The sequence below is a fragment of the Macrosteles quadrilineatus genome, unplaced genomic scaffold, assembly GCF_028750875.1.
Source record: "Macrosteles quadrilineatus isolate MER2022 unplaced genomic scaffold, UCM_ALF_1.0 Scaffold_2__2_contigs__length_208266976, whole genome shotgun sequence".
NCBI classification, from domain to species: Eukaryota; Metazoa; Arthropoda; class Insecta; order Hemiptera; family Cicadellidae; genus Macrosteles; species Macrosteles quadrilineatus.
Genome location: NW_026542595.1, coordinates 201,140,724 through 201,168,624, shown reverse-complemented (window position 1 = coordinate 201,168,624; position 27,901 = coordinate 201,140,724). Strand labels below are relative to the sequence as shown.

At 32.1% G+C, this 27,901-nt stretch overlaps 2 protein-coding genes across 3 annotated transcripts in view; both read right to left on the bottom strand.

The window, feature by feature from the left end:
• LOC128988003 (astacin-like metalloprotease toxin 5) overlaps nucleotides 1-8,090 on the bottom strand; it is a 37,396-nt gene extending 29,306 nt beyond the window's left edge. Inside the window, exons 1-7 of one of the 2 annotated variants that reach the window (XM_054409168.1) lie at nucleotides 8,004-8,090; nucleotides 6,863-6,953; nucleotides 6,041-6,208; nucleotides 5,146-5,362; nucleotides 4,070-4,188; nucleotides 2,863-3,014; nucleotides 2,400-2,651 (exon numbers count right to left, since the gene is read on the bottom strand). In XM_054409168.1, the coding sequence (XP_054265143.1) occupies nucleotides 2,505-2,651; nucleotides 2,863-3,014; nucleotides 4,070-4,188; nucleotides 5,146-5,362; nucleotides 6,041-6,208; nucleotides 6,863-6,953; nucleotides 8,004-8,009 (900 nt within the window). In that variant the 5' untranslated portion in view covers nucleotides 8,010-8,090 and the 3' untranslated portion in view covers nucleotides 2,400-2,504. Of the gene's footprint in view, nucleotides 1-2,399; nucleotides 2,652-2,862; nucleotides 3,015-4,069; nucleotides 4,189-5,145; nucleotides 5,363-6,040; nucleotides 6,209-6,862; nucleotides 6,954-8,003 lie in introns of those variants that run through there. The other variant, XM_054409169.1, reaches the window with a different exon arrangement.
• A 4,528-nt stretch (nucleotides 8,091-12,618) lies between these two features.
• LOC128987635 (astacin-like) lies at nucleotides 12,619-23,879 on the bottom strand. Its single transcript, XM_054408587.1, has 7 exons — nucleotides 23,830-23,879; nucleotides 23,326-23,424; nucleotides 22,617-22,751; nucleotides 21,253-21,466; nucleotides 20,544-20,662; nucleotides 14,850-14,995; nucleotides 12,619-13,371 (listed from the first exon to the last, which is right to left on the bottom strand). Exons 2-7 carry the CDS (start codon nucleotides 23,411-23,413, stop codon nucleotides 13,201-13,203), a joined length of 873 nt encoding a protein of 290 aa, XP_054264562.1. The 5' UTR covers nucleotides 23,414-23,424; nucleotides 23,830-23,879; the 3' UTR covers nucleotides 12,619-13,200.
• Nucleotides 23,880-27,901: the final 4,022 nt, after the last annotated feature.

Sequence of the window (27,901 nt, the reverse complement as noted above, 5' to 3'; positions counted from 1 at the left end):
TTTGATCTTGATGAGATGAATTTGCTAAACAAAGGCCTCAAGTATAATTTGCCTCAAAAATGCATGAAAGGACTATTTTCAGAAATTATCAATGCCGACGCAGCAATTCAAAGTCTCAGTGATGTAAACGATCAGAATACAGTCAGAGTAATGGTAAATAACAAACTGAAAAAAGAAGTAAAAAATCCTAAGAAACTCAAATATAGTTACTTATATAAAAAAGAGAGCCTAATCCTAAAAAATATCCAAACGAAGATAGCAGATAACAACCTTATCATTACAAAAGCAGACAAAGGTAATACTCTAGTGATAATGAACCAAGCAGAATACAATAACAAAGTTTTGAATTTTATTGATAGCAATCTAATCAACCAACTACCACAGGACCCGACAGCTAAATACACCAAAGAGTTAAATAAGGCATTATCCAACAGTAAGCTTTTGTTAACTGACAGGGAGATCAGAGAGTTTAAACCAATAAATCCCCAAGCTCCCCGCCTAAAAAGCCTACCAAAGCTACACAAAGAAGGCAACCCAATTAGACCCCTGGTTAATTACATGCCCGCTCCAGCTTACAAATTAGCCAAAAAACTAGAATGCATCGTCAAAACACATGTAGTTCTAGAAAACAGCCACAGCCTGAAAAATAGTTTAGATCTAATCAATAAAATAAGAACCATCAAATTGAACCCAAGATATACGTTAGCTTCATTAGATATAAGTAGCCTATACACCAACGTTCCTGTCAGTGAAACACTAGAAATCCTACAAGACAATTTAAAAAATAAATCCAATTTAAACATAGAAGAAATCAATGAACTAATGTTATTACTAAGAACCGTATTAAACCAAAATTATTTCCAGTTTGACAATAGATATTACTCTCAAAATGAAGGACTTGCGATGGGGTCACCCCTATCAAGCATCCTTGCAGAAATTTTTCTAAACCACATTGAAAATAAACATTTGTGGAAAAATGACAAAAATAAGTACAAAAGCAAAATAATTTTTTACTACAGATATGTGGATGACATTGTGACCTTGTACGATGGCAATAACAGGCAATTTCAACTTTTCAGCAACTACATGAACAGCTTTCATCCTAAACTAGGTTTCACCACTGAATTAGAAGCTAACAACAAACTTAATTTTTTAGATTTTTTTATTAATGAAAAACGAAGAAAATATTTCATTCAACATATACAGGAAGCCTACAGAAAACAGACACAACCATCCATGAAACCTCCCACCACCCCCTAGCACATAAATTAGCAGCTTACAATAGTTTGGTACATAGATTACTATCAGTACCACTTAGTACCGCAAACTTCGAGAATGAGAGAAATGTCATCAAATATATAGCTGTCAATAATGGATTTAATCCTAACATCATCGACACATTAATCAGCAGGCATAGAAAGAAAATTAGTAAAGAGACTACAGATCCAAGGCCTCAATTAAAAACAGAATTCGTCTCAGTTGAATACGGAGAAAAAATCACCCAAACTTTGAAAAATGAATTTAAAAAACACGGAAAAACTGTAGCGTTTAGAACATCTAATAAAGTCCAAAATCTCCTCAAACCTAGAGCCCAACAAAATTTTAAAAACCTGAGTGATAAATCCGGAGTATACAAAATAACATGCAGTGACTGTAATAAATTCTATATTGGACAGACTGGCAGACCATTTATTAAGAGGTTTAAAGAACACCTTCCCAAAAATAGTTTAACACAACAATCCAATTTTGCCGAACACCTAATTGACAGCAATCACAGTTATTCCAGCCTGAATGAAAATTTAAAACCTTTACACATTTGTAGAAAAAGTCGAGTAATGACATCACTAGAGCAATATGAAATTTATAGAGCATCTAAAACAACCCCCCACAACCTCCTGAATGATAAAAGTACACTACAATACAAAATATTATTCGAAGCATTGTTAAAGTTGAATGAAACGCCACCTGTAGCTACAAAGGACAGAGACAGGACAAAGGTCAACTCTGCAAGTAACGTCTGACCCCAGTCGAGACTCGACACACGACCGACGCGCGTCTACATGTCCGTAATAGCTCAATAAAAGTAGGCCTACCGTGTTTTATGTTTTATTCGTAATGTATCTAAGTGTAATATCGTTCGTGTACGTGTTTCAAAACTTCAAGACGCACCCAATGGGGAAGAACAAGGACTTATATTAGGACTGATGATGGCAGTTTATTCTGCCGAAATGCATATCCTGTAATAGGACACAGCACAAGGATCGACTGGCGGACACAGGTAATTTAACCTTTTATTGTATCTAATAATATACTATCTTTACTTAATTATATTACGATAAGTATATAAATAATCTTCAAATAGATCAGGGATTAGATAAAGAAATTCCTTCATAGGGTTTCGTAGTTTTTTTTTTATTTTCAACAAGCTCGATGTATAATGTCTATAATCAATTACATACAACTTAGTTTCTGAATGTTTACTGTCCATCTCACGTGTTTGAATTTCATTGTAACGCATACCGCCTACTAAAACTGCCATCTGCATTTACCCTTGTTGCTGCTTTGCAATACATAAGCTCCGCCTTAAGCTTGTCAATTCTACTTAGACTTCCTCTATTTATATCGTATTCTGGAAGTTCTTTTTGTTGATCCTGAAACGAAAAATCATATTTACTATTACTAGCAGCTAGCGGCACTTCGTCACGTCCGTGATATATTTGAATTAAATAACAATTTTCTATTGGAACTCCTATTAAATCACAAAATCTAACGTAAGTCATTTTCTTCTTTACATTTTATAGAAATAACATTAGAGTATTTTACTTGAAGTCATTCGAACAATTATTGACTAGATAAACTCACCTTAGACACCATTGTTGGACCAACAGGGAATCCATTCTCGTTACGTTTTGCAAAGGCAACCGAAGAATAGTGCATAATGCTGTCATAGTCATATCCAAGGCCAAAGTCTGTGTGATCCACGAACCTTTTCTTCTCAAAGTTATGTGTTAGGTCTGAAAAATTCGTTTTTATGGATTGTCCCTGGTTGTGCACAAATGCTTAAAATAATGTTTAATAATCAAATTAACCTAACGAAAGTCAAACATATCTTTAAAGAAACTCGTAAGGTTATTAACTAACTTATGTTCTATGTGAGGTTATTGTAAAACATTTTCCACTACACTATGGTGTTTTTAGCTGTATTACATACGTTAATTGGTGGCTGAATGTTACGTTTTGCTGGCCATGCCAGCTGTTATTGTCATTTGGGGACCAAGCAGGTTTTTACATCGGCCGCAAAATCAGATGACCGTTTAATTTCTTAAAACATGAATGCATATTAAATACACAATCAGTATCCATAGCATTGCAATAGAATTGTTCTATTGTCACCGCTGTCTAGCAACTATTTATTATTATTTTTGCTGATTCCTCAAATTATTTCTCCACATAACCTTAAAGTTGTAGTTGTTTTGACTATCAGTGCGCATTATTATGGTGGTGAATAGTGGTAATAGGGTACAGTGTGGTGAAAAATAGCGTTCCAACCACTGCATTAATAATATTTAATATTTCCAACCACTGCATGTAAATAATTGCGTTGCTACACCTGAAAACAACACGCAAAATATCTCATATTCCTTCTCACTAAATCAGCTGATTTCACCTTTGGTTTTTCTATAAAAAAACTACCATCTGGTAATCAAGTAACATACCCTCGAAAACAAACATAGCCTGAAATACATTTTGAATGGAACTTAAAAGTTCTATGTGTTAAGATAAGTTAATTGTGTGAAGGAAAAATGTTGTTTGTATTTCGAGCATTGTCATTGCCAATGTTGAAAGTGGCCTCACTTAGCTAAAGCGTCTCGCCCTTACAGTTCTCCAGCAGCAATGACGTACTTTTCGCTCTTAGTACGCAAAATTGCTATTTCCTTTTGGAATGAGCACTTATAAGAGCCATAGACCACTTAAACCGGATCACTGATTATTTTACTAAAACCATAAACAATGTTCATGAAGACAAATGAATCATGAATTATGAATATTGGAATTTTAAAATACCAACTTGGATTGATGTTAGACCACACAATCTCCACATAGTCGTCCCTGTTGTGGGCTGCATGTTGATGAGCCATACCCAATGTGTGACCAAGTTCGTGAAGGATAGTTCTCATGTACAAGCAACTAGAAACAAACCACATTAGTTGGGGAATGAAAATATATTTATTATTATGACCAAAGACGAGCACGCACGCCGAGCAAAGCTCGGTCCCAGGTGCTGTAACTATGTAACATGCATAACGCAGTTCTATATCTTCTGCATTACATTTGTAGTGAATAATTTTACTGAGGATTTCTAAATCCAAAATATCTAGAAAAAGAGTTGAAAAGACTAGTGTTAGTAAAAACTGCTTTTTGAAAGACCTTTTGTTTATTAAAGCGGAATCTATGAGTACACAACATAGACCCATTGTTTGGTATTGGTACAATATTAACTGTTTATTGAACTTACAAAACGATCTAGGGTTTTAAAAATATATTTCTCATCGTACTGCAAGCTTTTCACTTGTTAAACCAAACATATTGAATCGCGAACGATAATACATCATCGTAAAACATAATGTCAATTCATTTCCCAGAGCCATTTATTATACTAAGCAATTTTAATAAATTTGCAGATATTTCGTCTCATTCAAAAACAAATATTTAATTTAAGCATATTTAAATCGTTTTCAAAAATAGATCTTAGTAAAATCATAAAAATACTTTAGTGGAGATGTAAGTGGTAAGTTTAAGGCCGGTTACACATTACATCAGTCGAGGTGAGGCGAGGCATTTTGACTAAAGTTGTCTTGAGCGACAGTATAAACAAATGGGCACAGACAATATAATACTTTAATGAGTTAATGGTTAATGTTTTATGGTTTAATGTTTAATGGTTTATTCCATTGTCTTGCACATGGGTGCTTACGTAGCACCATAGCCTTCACTGCGAAAGACGAGGCAAGGCATCATGACTAAAGAACCTGACTAGACTGAGCACCCGTACCAAAATCTTGGTACCTTGACTTGCCTCACCTTCTGCTGTGTGTGGCCGGCCTGAGGATTTTAATTTCACAAAATATTTATAGCTATTCTTACTTCTGCCCCAAACTGAGGCGTTGTTCTCCACCACTGTGTCCAATGTAAGACCAGCATTCATCATCGGGACCCTTGAATATATACACGTAATCGCTGACCTGTCCTTCATTTACATGCACAAACTTTATCTGGCAAGATCCATCGTTGATATGGCGTGGTGACAGAATTCCTTCCCATGTCGCCATGGCATTTAAAATCAATACGCGCTCTTGTTCAGCTGAGGAAAAATGAAGGACATTTTTATTTTATCCTAGATAGTTAGATATTTTGATTAGTCTCTTATGACAATGGCAAATAATTTGGTGTTATTCTAAACAAAAATCTACAGTGAATGTGGAGAGAGATTAATCAGATGGTTTTGTTAAAGAATAAGTTCACCTGTTTTACCAAGATATATTTTTTTATTTCAATGATCAAGGACAGATGGGTAAAATTTTAAAACATCGAAACGCTACTGATTGTTTTCTTAACGATTAATATTATACCAGGCAAACCCTATGACCAAGACACTGAGTTTGAGTCGAAATTGGCTTAATCTGCAATATGATTTAAAATAATATATAGTGATACTAAATTTCATGGTTATTTTCAAAATATGATTTTACGATATGATTCACGAAAAAATGACAAATTACGAAATACCGTTCTTACTTATGTTGCCAATACAGCCTCAATGTAGTAAATCCTACCTAAAACTGGTGTATAAACTGAACAGTTACTAAAGAACGAAGTTTACAGCATTACAAATTAATCTGTACAATCAGTTGATAGACATATCTCTTAACCATGGTGGCAAAACTTCATCAGGGTAGAAATATTTTATTTCAAATTAGCTTTAATTGTAATTATTCTAAATACTATCGGAGATATGTTTCAAAGTTATTATAATACTTACTAAATCCTTCTTCAATATAGTAAGGGATTATTCCATTTGGCCATAGTCCATCCCTTAAAACGTTACGACCTTTGATTCCTTCGCTTAGCTTTATGTCCCCTTGGTACTGTCCACTCATTTCCCAAGGATTTCCAAGGTTTCTTGTAATTGTTCTCCCTGCATTATAAACTATAACAAAAATTATTAAACAATAATCAGGAGTTTTGTTATTTTAGAGCACATACAAAGTATTGAACAATCTCAGATAGATAGTTTCAAAGGTTATTATTTCTCATGTATACTATTTTGAGCTTTGCTGTATTGGTCTACTATTATTTTTCAATTATCTGTGGTGGTGGTTTTGAGGCTCAGTAGAGCCACTAAATTGCATTGATATTGTTGATTTTTTAACAAACTACAAAAAATTACCGCACTGCCTTTTGTAATGGTAAACACTCACGCTTAGACAAATATGAACGAAAATCTCCAACTACAGCTATTTAATAAAATAAAAATAAGAATAAAAATTTAAAATTTGAAATTTAACATATTATAAGATAGAAACCAAGAGATAGATGTGACACAGCATTGAAGTATATTTACAGAACCCAATGTATCTCACTTAAAGTTTCTCGTATTTTCTTAATTAAAACGACAATTTCCTTGTTTTTTTCATGATCAATTTAATTAAGTTATTCGCCCTCTGTCACTTTATCTCAAAATATGTTTGCTTTGTCAATTACTATTGAAAATCAACCCACGTGTCCTTAGACCAGACTCATTTTTCTTTCATAACAATTCATGGAAGCCGAGAGTAGATTTTTTACTTTTTTCTATACTCACGATCAGATGGATGGTCTGTTAGTTTGGTTGGTTTGCTGACTACTCCAACTATAAATAAGCTGAGGTGGAGCAGAAGAATCGACTTGACCAGCTAAAATCATTGGATAAAGATATCACCGTAATGTTATCACACTATTCTTACATTTTTATTGTTTAGCTATTTGTTCGGGTTTTAAAAGTTTTGAGCTTAAAATAAACTAACTTAAGTTTTTTATGATCCAATTATAATTTCCATCCGATTTCCATGGGCACCGAATAACCGTCATTTAGTGTCTAATAACCAATGCAAAAGTAAATACAGGTAAAAATCAGCCATGTTAACAAAATACAAAAAAATACAACTTTAAGAGACACATTGAGGGTCCCAAATGAATTAGTAGGCCTATAGTAAAGGGTAAAATAGAGATCACACTTCGTATAAGCTTTAAGGGTAAAGAGAATAATACCTTTAAACAATCCACAATTTGTATTTAACATATGGTAAAACGTTTGAAAACAATGAGAATAAATAACAATAACTGTGTACACTAATAAAAAATGAAAATGGATTACTGTAACAACTATGGAAAATGACACAAGATATTTTTGATTTATTAGGAAAGAGCCAGAAACACAGAAAAATAAATAAAAAGTTTAAAGCAATAAATCAAAGTTGATAAAATGAACGGTTATATCAAAACCGTCAACCAAGGTTAATAAGAAGATTTTATTAATAATATTTTTTTTATATCTTTATTTGTAAGATAAAAAAAAAACAATACAAACTTAGGAATAGTTATATATTAAAATCTTGTGTATAATTTAAGTATAATTTTAAGTATAATTTTTAAGTGTTTAATTTTAAGTTAAGTTTTAATTTTAAATATTTTATATATGGATCTGTAATTTTGACAATGCACCTATTCTAAATGTAATGACATGTATGGAATGTTTTGTGCAAATAAAGTATGTCTATGTCTATGTCTATGTCTATAATGTTATTTTTTTATTTTGTAGTATTTTATTCGTTTCTAAACATTAGTTTTAAGTTTTTTTTTTTTCATTATTAATGAACATATCAAGGCTATTTCATTATAAAAACCAGAATATTAATGAGAATTGAAATTGAATCGAGACTAAATTAAAATAAGATATTACTTACTTCCATGTTGTGAAATTAGAAGTATAAATGTTAAGCATAAATTGTCTACGATGTAAAATTAGGTACTCTACAGTTTAAATGATTCGTTTTATATATCTACGCACCATTAAGAGTAAAGGAACCAATGCAATGTAAGCCTTGAAGAACACAAAAACTTATATCTTCATTGTTAATAGACTGTAAACAAACATAATGCTCTTCACTCAGTAGCTTTACAATAAAACTTAACGATAAAAACGTTTCAAACAATTTCCATCTTAAAAAACAGTCTTCGTTTTATTTTCAAAGTTTATTCCCTAATAAAACATTTGAATTATTATTATGAGCAGTGTTGTTTGTTTTATTTAATAGTATTCAATTATGGCTTTAAAAAATAACATAAGGCTTTCTTATAAGCATCAAAACACAATTATTAATATTCTTAGCGATTCAAGGTGTAAGCCTACAAGATTCAATAGACAAAAAAATGCATTTGGTATTCATTATTATGTTAAGGGGCAAATGAAGAAAATTATTAAGCTTGGATATTTTTTCCAAACGTTATAGGTGTCAATAAAATTAAAATGATTTCGAACAATCAATTTATAATACTCTAGTAGGTTTTGACACCTGTTATTAGATACAATACAAGCTATGGTTTTTTATCTCTTCTAATGATATATATATACCGTTTTTTTTAAATATTAATTTCAAAATTAGTCTAAATCATCTATATTTTGAAATAACTGTTCCCTGTATTTGCTTAGTAAATGTTTTTTTATGGGAGCTTTATTTAAAAAATTAATAAGAACATTTACACACAAAATATGGATACCTCAGAGGTGATGATATGCATGTAATTAAGACATTTCCAAATCTAAACAACAGGAATCTTGAAGCAATCCTTTGTGGGATGAATCTGAACGCTGCTTAAATTCACATCCATCGAAGATGTACCTTGGCTTAAATCCGTGTACTCTGTATATTATTGATAAGGAAGCAATTTTCAGTATTTCTCTGGCTGTCGCTTCCATCATAGTCACTTCCAGTTCCGGAGAGAAATCTTCTCCATGAAATATTCATTCTAACGCGATCACTGTATGGATCTCGAAGTATCTCTGCTACGAGCAAATATGTAAACCAATGTAAATGGAAAATTGGTAAGAATTTTCCACGTTCGTTTAACAACGTACATAATTTATTATTACAATAATAATTCTTTTTTTACTTTTCGCCTTTTTAAGAGTAAATATTTATTTATTAGCCACTCAATATGAGAACTTATGATAAACAACAAAACTACATTAAGTTGACAGCCAAGAAAATCTCTCTTTTCATAATGGCTGTAAAAAATAAGTTACGACGAATAAATCAACAGTTTATAACCAAGACGGTAATCTTTAATTACGCTACGAACAAAAAGTCCCAGTATTGTAATATGCAAATAATTTCAACTACAGCCAAGAATACGTCAAAATTCGTTTCATTCACAATATTATGCATTACATAAAGACAGTAGGTACTTGAGTCGACCGACGATATTTCCCTAGAACGTTTTGTATGATTTACAGGGTTGTTATGCTGCAATATTACTGAAGTAGAGGTACTTGACCGGGAGTTAGTGAATACTTTACCTTCGCTTCATCCGCGGAAGATTTATATGGGTTTCATCACACAAAGTAAACGTAATTTTAAGACAATATATTTAATAACTTACGTAGCTGAATAACTGAACTAGTAAGTAAACCATCCAGCAGTGAAATCCCAACTTTTTTATGTATATTTAGTATTTAATATATTTTAAGGGTGCGATTAGTAGGTGAGTGCCTCATAAGTTTCATACGTTCATAAGACCCTATCGTAGTAGTTCTAGGACCACAACTCAGACTGCAGCACTAGTCTACAACGGTTTTCAGCATAAACAGTTGTAAGTGAGTATCTTGTTATTTTCACTCTGTTTAGTAATAAAATAAAGTATTTATAGTTGCTAGCAATATAATCTGATTACAATCACTGATTACTGGAATCACAACATTATTTCTCGTCAAGGGTACATCATACTCCTATTCCGTAAGGATCATATACAGTAATAGAGTAAATCCAATGAATTATCGCTTCTGCATGAATATAAATATAATGTTTATAAGCAAATTTGAAGCTTACAGTACCAAATTATATTTTAAACAAAATACTGTGTAAGCAAATCTAACAAAGTGTTGATGGCTATACTGTTACGTAAGAATCTATGTTATAGAAAAGAATTTGTTGGATTTTTTGTATTCAGAAAATTGACCCCTAAATATTAATTATTTTAGGCATATTGGGTAGTATTTTTAAGCTCTTATCCTGTGTGCTTTTTGCGGGTTTGGATGATATATCATTAATCCTTTCGTCCTACAGGCTTTTAAAATTTCAGAGATTTTGCGGAATTCTGTTGTCAATCTGAACTTTTTCAAGTTTACATTTGTTTACATAAAAATAGATGGCCATGATAAAATTTTGTTTACATCCATACTAAAATAAGGGTTTTTGTCACGGTGATGATTTAGTGAATTCAAGTAAAATATTGTAATGTTATTTGTTTAAAATGTAAGGAAGAAAATTAATTACTTATGTTAGTTTTCGTGTTTTCATAGTATGTGTTATTAGTATTTGTAATTTTTTAAGATGCCTATAAGAAATCGCCCACGCAATGAAAATAATGGGGATATGATGATAAATAATCTATTTCGTCCTTATCACCTGTCCTTAGTCCTGTACAAAGCAAAAGCCCCTCTTTTTTAGCTTGGACTAATAAATAAAGTATGTAGTGTTTGTGATTCTCTATATTTTACACGTGTTCACTTTGTTATGCATGGTTTCATATATGAAACCGTGCATAGAGCCATAAGCCACAGAGCCACAGAGCCATAACTCTGAACATAACTTAATTAGTAATTACTTAAATAGTTTTTTTTCAATAGTATACTATTGAAAAACACTAATTAAGTAATTACTAATCAAGTTATGTTCAGAGTTTACTTAGTACAATTACAAGTCGATTATCACGTAAAAAATAGTTTATTGTCAACTTAACTAAGAGCAAAAATATATTGTAAAATAATTCAAATATATCACAGATTTTGAAGTCACGAAGTCACGGTGGTTGCTAGATTGAAAAGTCTATCGTTGCGATTTCAAAAAGACGTTCTCAAATTTCCTTCACTTAAACATGCATTACCCATTCCATTACCACTTCATATTCAGTAATAGCGATGCTCATTTTGATTTAATCGTCACTTGAATTCATTTAAAACAGCTTAAAATGTGTCAATATTCCTAGTTGGTGATATTTCCTTTAGCGTGTTTTAATTTAATTCAACTTTATTAGGTAAAAGAACCAGTGGTTTTGACCAATTAACTAATATCAATTAACAACCAATTAAAGTTAAACATCTAAATTAATGTAAATACAAATACACTTAAAATATATGAAAATATATCCGTTTTGTTATCAGTAATGCGTTATTCATTATTAACCAATAGTTAACTGACACTTTTTGTATTTGGTTTGCACTACCTTTTTGCAATATATTTTTACTCTGAGTAAAAGATTATGTTTATTTGTTATTAAAAAATATGGTTTATGGTTGGTTTTACCTGAAAATGCACGTTGTTTAGTGCAACTTTGAGAAGGAACTAAATTCTCGCAGGTGCACCTTCGGGCTAAGCTACTCTCCTTAGTTTTCGTTAATGGACTAAATACTCTCACTTTTTACCTGAAGACACAGTTAATATCAACTGCGATAGCACTTACGGGAACGTAATTATTTGATAAACAATAATAATTACTTTTACTGCCGTGGATGTGTTTTAACCCTTCGTAATTTATTTGTAGCTTATTTTTTCTCCTTCATGTTTTATGAATTTGTTAAAAATATACAGTTTTAAAAGGTTTAGTGTCAAACAATAATAAGTCGAAAGTACATTGAAACGTATGTTTGGTCAAATTTCATCAATATATTTCATCGTTTGAATAATTTGCTGCTAACAGGGTTACTTTGCTAATAGGATTTGTATATGGTCAATGTTTTAATTACTTTTTTACTTATTTGTGTAAAATGTAATACACTAGCGAAGCAAAAAAGGGGTAGTAGTATTCCCTACTCTAAAAAGATTCTTTATTAACCTAATTCTGCTCTTGTAATCGGCAGATTAAAAATAAAGCTACTTAAAATGTTAACGTTTAGGAGTTGGCTAGTGTAATTAATTATTTGATTATACCTTATACTCAAAAATATAGTCACGTTCTTTATATCAGATAATTTAATCGTAAAATATTTCCTCGTATCATATGCATGTGGACTATTTAGTGTGGCTAACAAGTACTGTAGTTGTAATTGGTTTATGTTAGAGGTAATTAAAAAGCGATTCTCTTAATAGGTAAAATGTGTTTTTATTACTAAGTTCATTGCTCACATTGCTACGGTAGTCGGTCGCAGACATGATTTTTCTCAACAGTATCACAGAAAACGTACAGTAGTACGTTTTCTGTGACAGTATCTACGTGATCATGACAATTGTCGAAAACTTTGTTGTAGTTACAAATATTTAGAGCTGGGGTAAAATAAAAGGAAAATAAACCACTAAATGGAGTATATATTTATCTTACCCTTTTAGAGACAAGCCACAACAATAAGGAAATTGCATCATCAGGTATGAATATTTCACAAAACCAAACACTGATTCCCTTCCGCTTTTATTATTTTTCCTACAGTTACCTAACAATGTACACGTTCTCTCACTGATTTGAGAAAGCAAAGTGGCCAATTCGCTCATCAGTGAGACAATGTTAACATTGTCTCACTCTGATTACTTTGTCTCATTTCAGATTTGCAACGTGAAGGCATGAAATAGTGAGAGCGTAATATGCAGACAAGTTATTAGGCTATGCGCGCGAAATACGTTGGCTGCACTGGCTGTAAATCAGCTGATCAGCTGTTGTACTGTTGTATTATTAAATTTCATATTAAAAGTTAATTTCTGAGTAAAAATATGTTACGTTTCTTTACCAATTTATTAGTTTTATGGTATCTGTAGGAAAAATATAATGTGCAACTCGAGTGCAAAGTGCAATTTCCTCACTCGAGAAACCATTCCTCACTCGAGTGACTCAACAGATCACTTTTCTCACTAGTTGCACAAATAACTATTCTCGTGTTATCGCAATACACACCTATTATGCATAAATCATATTAGTTTCCTTCGGTTTTCTAAGCTTTACGCCGTTGTATCTAAGAATGTATCCAGGATAGACTACTTGCGTGTGTGTCGGGCAATACATTAGTTCCAGTTTGATTTTGTCTCGGTAGCTCAGCTTCTCGTTTCTGACAAGTGTAATGGAAGGGTCCTGAAAAACAACAGAATTTAAATAACCATTTAAAATTACTGTATTAGGATAGCGTAAGGAGTGCGCAAAGTGGCACAATTGCACAATGACCTCGAGTAGATCACAAATAATCACATATAAATGATACATATAAAAATGATTACTGTATGATTAAAAATTATTAAGGTTTATGTGTTATTTGTGGGTTTACTCTACCCACAAAATAATACATTGCAATTGTCTCACAACTACCAATAATGTATAGCGAACACCTTCTGGTAGGTTTTAGCTTTCTTAGTTGCTCAATAGGATAATAGTTCATGTTTTTAAAAAAATGAAGGGTGCCTAATCAAACTTATATATTTTCAGAATATTAATTTTTACAGCAAAAATATTATATTTCATAACTAAAGTCTTAAGTGACTCTTTTCAACCCGAGCTCAAGTTTTACGATTGAGTCGAAGGCGAGGTTAGAAAATGAGCGAGGGTTGAAAGACACTTTTTGCCCGTGTGATGAACTATATTTCGTTAAAACATTTATATTACTGTACCTCTCTTTCTTGTCCAGTACAAATTTTGCAATCATTTTAAAAATAACTTTCCAATGAGCTAGAGACTTGAAACTTAAAAAATAGGTCACAAATGGATGACAATGCAATATTATATCATTTTATTTTTATATTGCCCTTGGGCTTCCAAAATTTTCATGTCTACATTTCGGAAAAAAATTAAATATATTAATTGAAGTCAGCTGTAAATACTAATTTGAAAGTTGGTTCAAAGAGCAGAGGTTAAGCGGTACATGTTCTGCTCCTGAGACTTTCTAAAGTTTTAATGATTATGAGAATAGCAACAACATGTGATTACAGTAAAAAAAGTTTTGGTTATATATTTACAAGCCATATAAAATAGATTCAATATAATTACACGTTAAAAAACTAAATAGCAGTAAATAGTTTTTAATAAAAAAAACTGTTTAAAATACCACGTTTATAAACAAACTAAAAAGTAGAAAATAATTTATAAATATGTGGAGACTAAATACTTGTAAGATTTAAAACGAAAAATGTGGGGCGTCTTTCAAACACTGTACACCACGTTTTTAGGTTAGGCTAAATCCAAACATTGAACGAAATGGTAAACGCTGCACCAGCTGGTCGTAGTCGTAGTATCGTTAAAAGTTTCCAAAATATATTTTCAAGTTTACACGTATTACGTGACGCTGTTTTGTGTTGTTTGGTTGGATTACTAACTGGAGTGCGGCAAAAGTAAATAAGTTTAAAGCAGAGTATGCGCCTGAAAAATAATTAGTTGTTTTAAAATATTAAATTGAAAAATGCCGTAAACAATCTTAATGATTTTGTAAATTTTAATAATACCAGCAAAGAAATTAGTTAAGTATAGATTAAAAATTCCCAGTTAGAGCGAAGTATGGTTTATGGTTTGTGGTCCAAAAACAGAACCAACTATTTCGCTCTGTTTTCAATAACCATACTTACACGTGCAGTCATGGTAGTCACGAATGCCCATTTTCCACTGGGCATTTCTCCCAATGCATGGCTATCGTAGTGCATGATGCTTTTGTAATCATATTCAAGTCCAAAGTCCCTGTAGCCATGATTAATAGTGTAGTCTTTTAAGGTCTCTGTAAGATAATTAAGAAGTTAAATAAATACGTTCAAAACTACTAGTAATCGGCAGGTCAACAAATAAGTCAGTACTGAAAATTCGTGTGCTCGACTTGTTTGTATGGCAGTCAATAGCAAAAGCATGTCTTAACAGATATTTAAAAATAGTTGTTAGATAATTACATTACGTATTTAGACATAACTAGACCAAATAACAACTATAATTTTTAAAAGTTAAATATTTAAAATATTGAGTTAATTTTAACAAACTTCAGGGGCTGATAGTACTAAACAAACTAAACAACTTTCATTGATGTCAGCTGTTATCGAAAATAGTTACTTTCGTTAAGGAGTGATAAAAAGTAATTTTTACCCCATAAAACCCCTATAAGCCCCCGTTCCCATAGTCCGATCATGCTGGTTCGCAAAAGAATAAACGTAGGTTTACACATAAGAACCAAATTCCATCAAAATCAGATCATTTTTGCTCGAGTTATCACGCCAACGGACACACACATATACACACACACATATATATACATATATATTAATATATACATATATATATATAAATATATATATATATATATATACTATTTGAATATGTAAAATAGAATAATAAGGCTGCTATATATAAATCAAGATTAAACACCAATAAACTTAGTACCCAAGTGAAAATTATTTATTTAAATATTAGCTGACAATAGTTTCGGCTCTAAGGCCATTTTCAAAGTCACAAAAATGGTCACACTTTGAAAATGGCCTTAGAGCCAAAACTATAGTCAGTAAATATTTTAATACATAATTTTTACTTTGGTACTCAGTTTATTGATGTTTAATCTTCATCTATACTATTATACAAAAATCGAATGGTGTCTGTCTGTATGTGTATTACTATAATGTGAAAACTACTGACCTGACTGAGTTTAAACTTTAAACAAGTATAGCTACCATACCAAGGATGGTCATAGGACTATTCATACTTCGATACTGACCGTGGGCTTTGCTCCTTCGGCTTTAAAATTTCTGAAGTGAGGATTTTAAAAGTAAATATTGATTGGTATCCATGGCTGCAAGGAGAAAATTAACAATGTTTACATTAATTTGCCCTGGAATTTCGATGTAAACAAGAAGAACTGTCAAATTGCTTATTCCACAATTTCAGAGAGCTGATCCAATGTAATTAAATATAATATTTTTCACAACTATGTGGTTTATTTAATCTAAAACTTTATCAATCTAAATTGTTTCGACCTATGTCTATATGAACTGTTTTGTTCAGATTGATGAGTACTACCTGTCTCTGAAGTTTGTGACAGCCCTTTGAGAACACCCTGTTAGGCATTATAAAAAAATTAAAACTGTTTTATCTTAAACATTCTAAACATTTTTCGAAACAAACTTGGTAAGTTTGGCTAAAATATGACCAGCCGTTATTGAGTGATAGTGTTAGAGAGTTTGCATTGCCGATCCCAAAGGTTTTTCCACCATGATAAGCCTTAGTATTAATTTAGAGATTATCTGTGGTTATCTGCAGTTTAAATCCAAAGTTTACTGTATCATGTGCATTAAAAAATCACTCATCAGTTATAGAAAAATAACCATACCATTGGATATACAGGGTGTTTGGTACTCAGTGTGAAAAAAAATTTTTGGTGTAAGTACAAAGTAAATATTAGCTTCCCAAAGAATTATTTTATGTTTTTAAAAGATGACTATGTTTTTAAACTTAATAGCCTACAGCTATTTCTCAATTACCTGTAAATGGATTTGAGTAGACAATGTCATTTTCGTGTTCTACATTAAATTTTGAATAAGAATAATACAAAATGACAGAGGATCAGTTGTAAAAACTCCATCGTAAATAGATTCAAAGACAAAAATTAAGATGTTTGGTAAAAATTCAAAAAACATTGGTCAATTGCATTTGCTCACACCCTGTATACAAGAAAGTGTCATTGTCTACTCAAATCCATTTACAGGTAATTGAGAAATAGCTGTATTAAGTTTAAAAACATAGTTATTTTTGAAAAACATAAAATAATTCTTTGGGAAGCTAATTTTTAGACTTGGGACATTTTATATGCATCATCATACTGCATTTACTTTGTACTTACACCAAAAACTTTTTTTCACACTGAGTACCAAACACCCTGTATATGATACACCGGTAGTGGTATACAGTGTATTATTTATGTACATCTTGTGTTCTCATAATAAGTTGATGACCTTTATAATTGTTTATTAATATCAGGATAACACTATCTATTTGTATAGTAATACATGATCCTGATAAGCTTCGCTTATTAAACCATTATAATCACTGACTTATAATCACTATCAATTATGGAGGAGATAATTAATTTAATCTAAGGTTTCCTAATTCCTTTAATATCTTAGGTGTTATCATTCAGAGCAATGAATATAAATAAAACGTACTTAGACTTAAGAGTGTAATGTTTTATAACGTATGTGTACAGGTTTTTTTAGACGACTACGTCGTGCTAAGTATTTGAATTCAAAGAAGCGATAATCAAGCAAAATATCTTCTTATCTCATTATAGGTTGACAACCCTACTTTATCGTATTTCTTTTTTCGCCATTTTACAATCAACAGGTTTTAAATGACATAAACATCCTACTGTTTGTGATGTGAAGTAAAAACAAAAGAAATGACAAAGTACTAAGTAACTAGTGGCTTGTAGGGACATAAGTCCCTAAAAAGCTCAAATGTAAAACAACTTTTTGCAATACCGGTATTTAAACAAACTCAGAATAACATTATCTATGTGTCAGAATAGGCATCCCTACACCATATCTTTTGTGTAAAAACCAGTTTGTTGTTCTTCTTTGTTTGCTTTTGTTGATGTCATTTTCAATAAATAATTTGAATCACTCCAGTGGTTTAACATGAAAAGGTAGCAAACATATCATTGTTTGTGAATAAATACTGGTTTACTAAGGTAGCTTTGGTCTTGTGGTTAATGAGGATAAATAAAAGCTTCCCTGTTTGGAATTTTAAAAATTCATTGGAGGTTCGCCTTCAGATGAATTGAAGACGCCTGCAATTTCATCTGCAGTAGGCTTATTATACCTACGACGATCCATATTTATCCTGTCTACAAACCTAAGTTCTAATTCACTGTCACCTTGTACAACCATTTCTTCCGAAGCTCTTTTGTAAATTTGGGCAAATGGATTTTCTAATAGAATTTCAGCTAGTTTTGACAATATTTCAGGTTTTAAGTCACTATTTTCTCAACGCCTTTGACGAATTTCTGTTGCTGTTGATGTGTCAATAATGTACAATTGGCCATACACGGGGTCTTCATCATGTTGAGGCAGCAAATCTGAGATTGAATGATAAATCTGTCCTTGAATTTTGAAACAGTATGGTCCTTTTCCTGGAATATCTTTCTTACTGGCTGAAAAATAAGCAAAAGCCATCGCACTGTTGCATTGTCGAATGAATTTATACAGTTGTGGGCTCTCTTCAAACAAACTTTTAAGTTCTACATTAGTTTTTGACTGAGGAAGGTTAATAAGTCCGTTATGGCAACATGTCATAAAATGCTTATTCGTTAGTTCTTCTCTAAAATGAAGAGCACTACATTGAATGCACTCTTGGTCCAGTAATCCTGCATCATGAATATTTACATTTCTCTCGTCTACCATGGGTCTCCTAAAAAGGGGTTGTAACATATCTTGATTAAGTTCGTCATTATCTACTCTTGCTCTCCTACGCGCACTGTCATTCCTATGAACAGTTCCCCGCCTTTGTGGTATTCCCCTGGCGTTCATATTAATCACAGTACTTATAATGAAAAGAATATATATCCAGCAGCCTACATACCAAAACATCTTGAATCCCTGGTGATTTTATAAAAGTATGATCGAATATGACTATTCTACGTTGTATATTCACTGCACTAAAAAGATTTACTTACGAAGGAATGCAAATGCACCATTTTAGAACCAATAACATTTATAGGTTATTTTAGTTCTATATATTCACACAACCTTAACCTTAAAATGTGTAGAAATATAAAGAAAACAACATCATTTAAAATAAACTTGAACATATGATTTAAAAATAAAAACAAAACAGAAGTTAGATTTAATTTAGACTCTTTGATTATTTATACAGAATATTTATTCTATGTCGTTTATTCCTTTAACACGACAATAACGTAAAAGCATGAAAAAATGAAACTTGAGTATATGATTTAAATATAAACAAAGAATGCAGACGTTTTTCCGACTAATCTTCAATATTTCAGTTTTATTATAGTATACATTTCATAGTTGACTGGCTAAAAGCATAGACAAAAAGAATTGTAAACCAAATGCGTGTATTGATCACTGTTTTCAAATCTGTGGCACAGCTGTTTTAATTTCAAATTAAACCCCATGTTGTTTTAATGGGAAAAGTTTTATTCTGTTGCGAATTTATGGTAAAAAAATAAGAAAAATGAATAGTTTTCCCTCAAAATTCACGTCAAGACCTTTAAAATAAGACCCCTCCCATCCTTCTACGGCCATCCAGTCGCTCACAATTTCTTTACAAAAATTTGACTTACGGAATTATATATATAGACTAGCTGACCCGGCGAACTTCGTATCGCCTAAGTTATAGGTTTCCCCTAAGACAGACCGATGGAAAGAAAGTACCGTTACGTTTAATTTTCAAGATGATCTCGTTCGCATCGCTCAATCACGTCCTGGTTGAAGTTCGTTCGCTACGCTCACTCACCTTTAGGTTGGAGCTCGTTCGCTGCGCTCACTTGCCTTCGGTTAGCTCGTTCGCTACGCTAACTCGCCTCCAGGTTGAAGTTCGTTCGCTACGCTCACTCACCTTTGGGTTGGAGCTCGTTCGCTACGCTCACTCACCTTTAGGTTGGAGCTCGTTCGCTGCGCTCACTTGCCTTCAGGTTAGCTCGTTCGCTACGCTAACTCGCCTCCAGGTTGAAGTTCGTTCGCTACGCTCACTCACCTTTTGGTTGCAAATTAGCTGTTGTCATAAATGTAAAAGAAATAATAGTGCTGCACCCTGTTGGTAATCCTTGTAACTTTAATGCTATTGAACATCATAGAACAGAACCAACTTGTTTAATTGAAACAGCTGTTAAGATTCATTAATTCCATTTCTCATAAGGTTAACATGGGAAACTCCAGAGCCACTGGGGCGGAGCCCTTTTAAGAATTTCGAAACGGGAAATAGTTTACGTCCGATTCGCATACCTACAGAATTTACACACCAAATTTCATAACGATCGGTGAAGTCGTTCCGGAGGAGTTTGCAGACAAACACTGTGACACGAGAATTTTATATATTAGATTACTGGAATTTCATGTAGTAAATATTTAATCCCTAATCCATTTTTCTATTTCCTTATAAGTGTAATCCAAACAAACAGCCAGACTATTATTTTGTTTTAGTTTTAACGCATCATAATTGATATTTTACAAGGGTATTCTTTCGCTTTATGTATCAGTCATTTTCAACTGTAAACTTCCAACATGCCAAACATGATAATAAAGATATTAATTATTTCTATGACGAACCTTTTTTAATGTTTTCCCAGTGCACCTTAACGTAATTGTCTCTAAAAGGTGCTTGATGTTCGTGGACCATTCCAAGAGTATGGCATAGTTCATGAATAACGTTACCCGTGTCTATACATCTGAAATATAAATACATTAAATGCATGATGTCACATCACTTTTGGCTAACATCCATTCACAAATTTTCAAAGTCTTCACAGGACAAATTTAATCTCTCTGTTGTTAGTGTTCGCTAAACTAAAGAGCTTTTAAGATTACAGTTCACAAATATATTTTATGTAATGGAATAAACCAGAATAGGTTCCAAAACAGGTGCTTGACTAAAATTATGATTGTGGTTTGAAAGAACTATTTAGTTTCATAACTATTTAGGGGCAAGTGTTATTTTTTTTCTTTTAGGAGGTCAGTAGCTTGTTGATGGTTGGAAACTGGACCCAGCTATTGATCATTGGCATTCTAAATTTATGGTCCATTAGGAAACATTAACAGCTCAACTTAGCACCTAACAAATATGCACAGATCACCTATCACCTCATTTAATGCTACACTTATCCTGAACTAGTTTTAAAATATGAATGCCAGGTCTGTTTCTGTATCATGAATGTGATTGTGAATAGTGCATTTCGTCAAAGGTTCTTCATGACATTAGTGCAGAGTGTAGTAGTAAGCTACAGTGATGTTAGTTCTGCAATTATTAATCTTTACTTACCCTTCTCCAAGGCTGAGGACCTGTTTTCCTGTTACGTATCCCATATTAGAAAAACATTTTCCAGGACCATTGTTGAATATCTCTACATAGTCCTTGTGGTAACTTTTTTTTGGCACAAACTTTATTTGGCACCATCTGTCTGATATCTTGCGAGATAATAGTACATCCTCAATTATTCTCATCGCACCCAAAATTATTTTCTTGTCTGATATACCTTGATAAATACAGGAAGTGTATACTGATAAACGCTTTAAATATAAAATCTACCCTTTCAAACTTATGAACTGGCTAGCTAAAGGTAGTGAGGTAATAAAGATATATTTTTTTAGGGTTTAAAATTAAATTATGTTAGGCATATATACACCAATCCCATATACGCTTATTTTCATTGAATGTTATTTTAACGCACTAACTATAGCTTTCACGTCCTGTAAATCATGCATATTTATTCATCAAAACTGTGCTGTTATCGTATTTCATATTATCATATTTCATGTTATTTATTATCATTTCATATTTGTTAATATTTAATTATTGATCGCACTATAATCTATTTCACTTAAGTCACATTTAATTTTTATCAATCTCAAATCAACTCTCTTGTGTTTGCCGTGCATGTAATAAATAAATAAATAAATAAATATACATTGAACATGATGTGTCGATAAAAAGATTCTTTCACAATACAGTAGAGGTACTTCTTATACAATTCCATCTTATATTCAGTAAGGCTACTTCTTATACAATTATACTGTGTTCTAACAGTGTTGAAATAACCTACATATGCAATATTGCGCAAACCTGTTTTTTTCATAATTTTATAAACAAGATATCACAAGTTTGAGTAGGCATTTTCAAAGATCTAGTAAGTACTGGAACAATAGTTTAATCTATGCCCTTGTTTTCTAAAGCGAGTAGCGTAAATTGTTAGTTGGGGCGTCACCGATAGACACAGACAGGAATCGAGATAAAACTCAACTACCTTAGGAAAAGAATAACACAATTCTTCATTCTACGCAATCCAAAGATAAAGTAAAATACACCACTCACTCACTCAATTATTGAATCATCATTTATTCTCCAACTACCAGACTAGCTAGAGTGATGAAATTAGGTATACTGACTCTTTAGACATTAAATCGGAACACGAAGTTGTTTTTATTCTTGTCTGACTTTCGGGCTCCACCCCAGTGGCTTTGGAGTTTCCCAGCGGGTTCTTAATACTCAATGGTAGTAATAAACACAAAATTATATCGGGTGAGGCCGACGGGTAACAGCAAGTCCACATATAAAACTGTATTTTATGGTAGAGTGTTTAGCTTTAAGCTTAATTGAGAAAAATTTAAAAAATATATATTACTTACTGAAGTTTGCTTTTTCATTAAAAGTGTACGGCACCACTCCTAAAGGCCACAGTTTATACTCGTGTTCATAATATTTGTAGTCATTGATTCGGTTTCCTATGTTTAGATAACTCATCTGTGATTCGCCAAACTGGTCTAAAACAAACAACTTAACTGAAATAACGTTAATAAAATGGAAACAAGGAAACTTATATAATTCTACGTATACTAGTGTATAATTATATAATATGTTCATACTATACTACTTATACGTAAACTATAATTATTGAAATGTAAAATTCAGAATGTGTGTTTTAAAAAATGCAATGGATCACAAAAAGAAATTGTATTCCTAAACTACATGGTATATTAGGTGAGGTCAATACTTCAGTATGATAATATTTTTGTTGGGCATCACTCACCTTATTGAAGTCACGAGAACGTAGTCCTTGTCATGTCACAATCATACACAGTTCATTGCACATAAAAATATACAAAAATAAAAATAAATCCAAATTTAAAATATCATCTGGTGTTGAGAACTTTTGTCTGATATTTTAAATTTGGATTTATTTTTATTTTTATTTTTGTATATTTTTATGTGCAATGAACTGTGTATGATTGTGACATGACAAGGACTACGTTCTCGTGACTTCAATAAGGTGAGTGATGCCCAACAAAAATATTATCATACTGAAAAAAAGAAATTGTATCAAGAAGCTTAGCTTACCTATTTCATTCATTGTGTTCTGCTGTAGCTCTGACTGAGACAGCGCCACAATCAACAGAAAATACAGAAAGTGCCATAATGTCGCCATTCTAGACAAGGCTAGAAATTACACATTTTATTTGAATGATACATGTAATATGTTATACACTGCTTCAACATATTTAATAAAGTTTATATACCAAAACAACCAACACACTCTAACTGAGAAGAGAACCATACAAGAAATGTTTACAGTCCGTATACAATCCTGGGGATTAAAAAAATAAATTAAAGTAAATATTGATACATTTTAAAAACATCTCAATTGGACGTTAGGATTTCCTATGATCTGAATAGTTAGTCAAAACGTTTTTTTTAAATTTTACAGTTTCATTAATTAGGAACAAGTTTGATAAAATCAGGAAGATTTCGTTAGATATTTATCAAATAAACATGCATTTTAGGAATGTATGATTGCATAGAAAGCTAAATTATTAATTGTCAAAACAGAACAAACTTTCTTACCTGAGCTTGAAAGTCCAAAAGAACTGCCTTAATTGGACCCGCTATTTTATACCTTTTTAAAAATAGTTCAGCGAACTATTTATTTTAGTACCATAAGGCTGTGAACTGTTTCCAAAAACATATTAGCTATACTTAAAACAATTTTAACTGCACTGATAGTAACTTAACATAAACAATGTGTGCATAATCCCGGTCCTAATCGGCACGATCGTAAAACGTGGTGTATATCTTGAAACAAGAAACCGATTATACAGGAAGCTAACAAATGTGTAACCCAGGTAAAATTATCGCGAAAATATAGAACTGATCTAGAAGAATTGTTGAACAAATTAAAGACTCATGTGTGGCACCTGAAAACAATGACGAAGGTAAAAGATACATATTCCATCTCACAATAATGTCAGCAATTGATATAAAAATCACGTTGTGAAGCTGATTTTGCTTTAAAAGTTATTTCTCTTCTGAACCACTTCTATCTGTTCCTTTCTCTCAAGATATGAATACATTAATCACTTGATAAATTTATATCAGATCAAAAATATAAATACACTTACAAAAAGGTACCATGAAAGCTATATTATTTATCATAATTGTAAAGATACACATGGGTAAGTCGGAAAAACATTTGTAGAAAGCGTTAATACTGTATAAACGTCCGTGAACGCGATACTTGAGTATTTTTTGTCCGATTTTGATTACATTTGATGTAAAGGTGTAAGGCGGGATATACCTGAATGAGTTTGCAAACCACCACGATCAGACCATGGAAACGGCGTTTTACGGGGGGTTTTATGGGGTAAAAAGTGTTTTTTTTTTTTATTTTTGGCCCTCAACACACAAAATTTCTCAATTTCTCTTTAGATATTTTTAAAGATCTTAAAAAACAAAAAATATAGTATATAAAAGTGTTTTTGTACGGTTATTAGTGACAAAAAAAAATTAAATTTAAAATTCTCATGTTATTTTTATAAGGGATATTACGGAAAGTCGATAAAAGATACGTCTTATAACACTTAAAACATATATTTACGCTTATACTGTTACTCACAAGACGGTAAATATACATAAAAGATGGTAAGTGCTCGACCATCTTTTTACCATCTTTTACCACTTACCATCTTTTTTGTATATTTACCGTCTTGTGAGTAACTGTAAAAGCGTTAATTTATTTTTTAAGTGTTATAAGACGTATCTTTTATTTACTTTCTGTAAATTTAATAACACATACGATGCTGATCAAGAAGTTATTTAACAGTTATGTTACTGTTAAGGGATATTGTAAAATGTTGTAGTTTTTGCTTGTTGATATATTTTGATCAAACTTGGCAAATTTATTTATTTTATACTATGCTATTAATATTTTACCAAAAACACACTTTCCTAGTTTCCTTGTAGCAGCAAACCTAGGTACTTCAAGGTAATCAATTAACCTAATGTTATTTAAATAGATTTAATGAAAATTCAATTCAGACAAATAGAAATTCGTTTTGTCGGCAGGTTTGCTGTGGCGGGGGTATTTTCTTATTTCTGTGGGATTTGAAATATGTAAGAGGAATGTATACATCCATAAAGATTCACAATCTAGCTGCCTGAACCGGTTTGGCAAATTTACAACAATCCACGGCCACCTTTCCAGGAATTGGTAAAGTCTCAAGTTCTGTAGTGCTGTTTAGAGACACAAATGCTGTTTTATGGTAAAATTATCGGATTTAAAATGCATATCGCCATATCTTAGGTCTATATTCGAATGGAATAAATAGGTGGTCACGTTGCATTTGTTTATAAGGTGATCTTCCCCATTAAAACTGCCAGAATTTTTGTCTATGCGTGTAAACTAGATGTTCTGAATTATTCCGTTTTAGTTGACAACTCGATTCCCGTACGTAGGACGGGCCACCAGCTCGTGTTATTTAAATAGATTTAATTGAAAATCCAACCAGGTAAATTAGCTTAGTTTGTAGGTTTACTGCGTCGAGGGTATTTATGACATACTATGGCTCCACAGCTCGGTTTGACCGGGATACTTTTCACTTATCAGTTTCGCGAGTTTCCGTATCACTTCACATGTTCCCCGTAGTCCTCGTGTGTCAGAGTGGGTGTGATAGCGCTTATCACTTATCAGGCAGGACAAAACAACGCGGGTGTTATCAAAAAACTAACACAATACGCAGTTGCCTTACCGGAACTGATAACACGGTATCCTGTCCACTTATATGGCGGGAAAATTCTCCGTCCTTAAAAGACAGAACAACGAAATACCCTATCACAATAAATTATCATCTTTACCACAGCTAAACTAGTCATTAATTTAAATTTAAAGTTTTAAATATAAATATGCTAAAAGGGTAAATAAATATAAATAAAATAAAACATAAATATAGTGTTTTAAAGCAAAACAATATAAATTGGAAATTGATTTCTGTGCATTGAAAATGGGGTAAATATTTGGCATAGCCACGTAACCAAGCTTTCGCATTCTTAAATAAATGGTATCAGCAATCTGACAAACATACTTTCTCCCATTAGCTTGTCATCAACCTTTTTCACGGGCAAGTGATAAGCGTTACTATAAGTATGATATATATAGAAAATCACAAAAGTTACATACCGTAGTTTTTACAGAAATGGGAGATTGTGCTATTTTGTTTAGAATTATATGGATCACAACAGACAAATTTCAATCAGAATCTGGTTTTTTAATCCATTTTTCTGTTTTTAATGGGTTTTATGGGAAAATAGCTTAACCCTTTCGTTCTCATTTTAGGGCTCTGCCCCACGCCCTAGGGGGTTAATTTATAATGCAGATCATTAAGCCTGCCAGTATTTCAACTTCAAATTATAGACAAATAATAAAAAATAATAAAATTCCCCAAAAATATTCATTAATTTTTTAAGCTGCAATGTGATACGGTTATGAAACGGCCGCATCAACAGTTAAAGGTGGCCGTGAACCATCTCGTTGTTTTTTTATACCTATGTGACCAGGCACTCAGTGGAGTAGAAACTACAGTGTACCCAGCATTTCGGTGGCTTTGTACTCTCATAAACTTGGTAGATCCTTTATTTTTTTAACAATATCATCGCTTGACTATGTTTTTTATTGCCTCATTAGCTGATTGAGAGTCAGAAAATATGATTACGTTATTGTTTTGCAATGTATCTCTCTCTCTCTCTCTCTCTAGACTATACAGGTTAGGTTTTATATCAATATCTAAAAAGAGGAACTATGTATGTATGTATGTATACATGAATGTAGTATATATTTTTGTACCTTATGGACTCCGAAACCGTTCGACAGATTGTAATGAAACTTCTCAGGCATTATTAACCATTATTCAAGGATGGTTTGTGTGAATTTTTGTGCAGATCCGTCAAAAGGGCTCCGCCCCAGAGGGTTTTAAGTGGGCCAATGTCAGACTTTTGAACTACAATGTTTACAAATAAATATAACTAGCTGTTACTCGAAAACTGTTTTGTAGGTTTGAATAATCACAACATTCTGTATTAGTCATGATTTTAAATAGTGCCACAATGTTTCTACAGAGTGCAGCACAGAAAAATAATTTATTTTTAAATAAGTAATTTTTTAAAATACTAATGCGAAACTTAAATCCACCGAAGCTGTGCAACGTTACCAGACTGGACGATAAAAAATGACACCAAAAGTCCAAAATTGACTGAATCAAAAAGTATCAGTGGTAAGTTTAAAGGAGAAATAGTCTTAATCCCAAGAATACTGATGATTTCATCCGAATTACCCTCTGCATTTTAAAGCAACTACAATTTCCTTTGTGTCTTTCTTTCCCATTATAATTAATTCATGACTATCGTCGGTTTAAATTTAGAAAATGCATGCTTTTCACACGGACAGCTGTATGTTGCGTCCTCACGTGGTAGTTACTACCTACTGTAGGTACGCCTAAAAACTTATATATTTATACACCTAATGAAAAAAACAAAACAAAAATTGTTTATATACTAGCAATTAAGTAAAATCATTGAGTATTGACATTAAATAATTACAGTATTAAGTTTGTATTTGTGGCTCGTTAGGATTAGAAGCTGCATGATA

What these genes read in the sequence shown, in the direction of transcription:
- LOC128987635 (XM_054408587.1), bottom strand. Translation starts at nt 23,413, where the DNA reads ATGGCGACATTATGGCACTTTCTGTATTTTCTGTTGATTGTGGCGCTG. An exon ending in GAACACAATGAATGAAATAG is followed by an intron (nt 22,752 to 23,325) that starts GTAAGCTAAGCT and finishes TGTTTGTTTTAG; the next exon opens with ACCAGTTTGGCGAATCACAG. An exon ending in GTCCTCAGCCTTGGAGAAGG is followed by an intron (nt 20,663 to 21,252) that starts GTAAGTAAAGAT and finishes TTTATATTTCAG; the next exon opens with ATGTATAGACACGGGTAACG.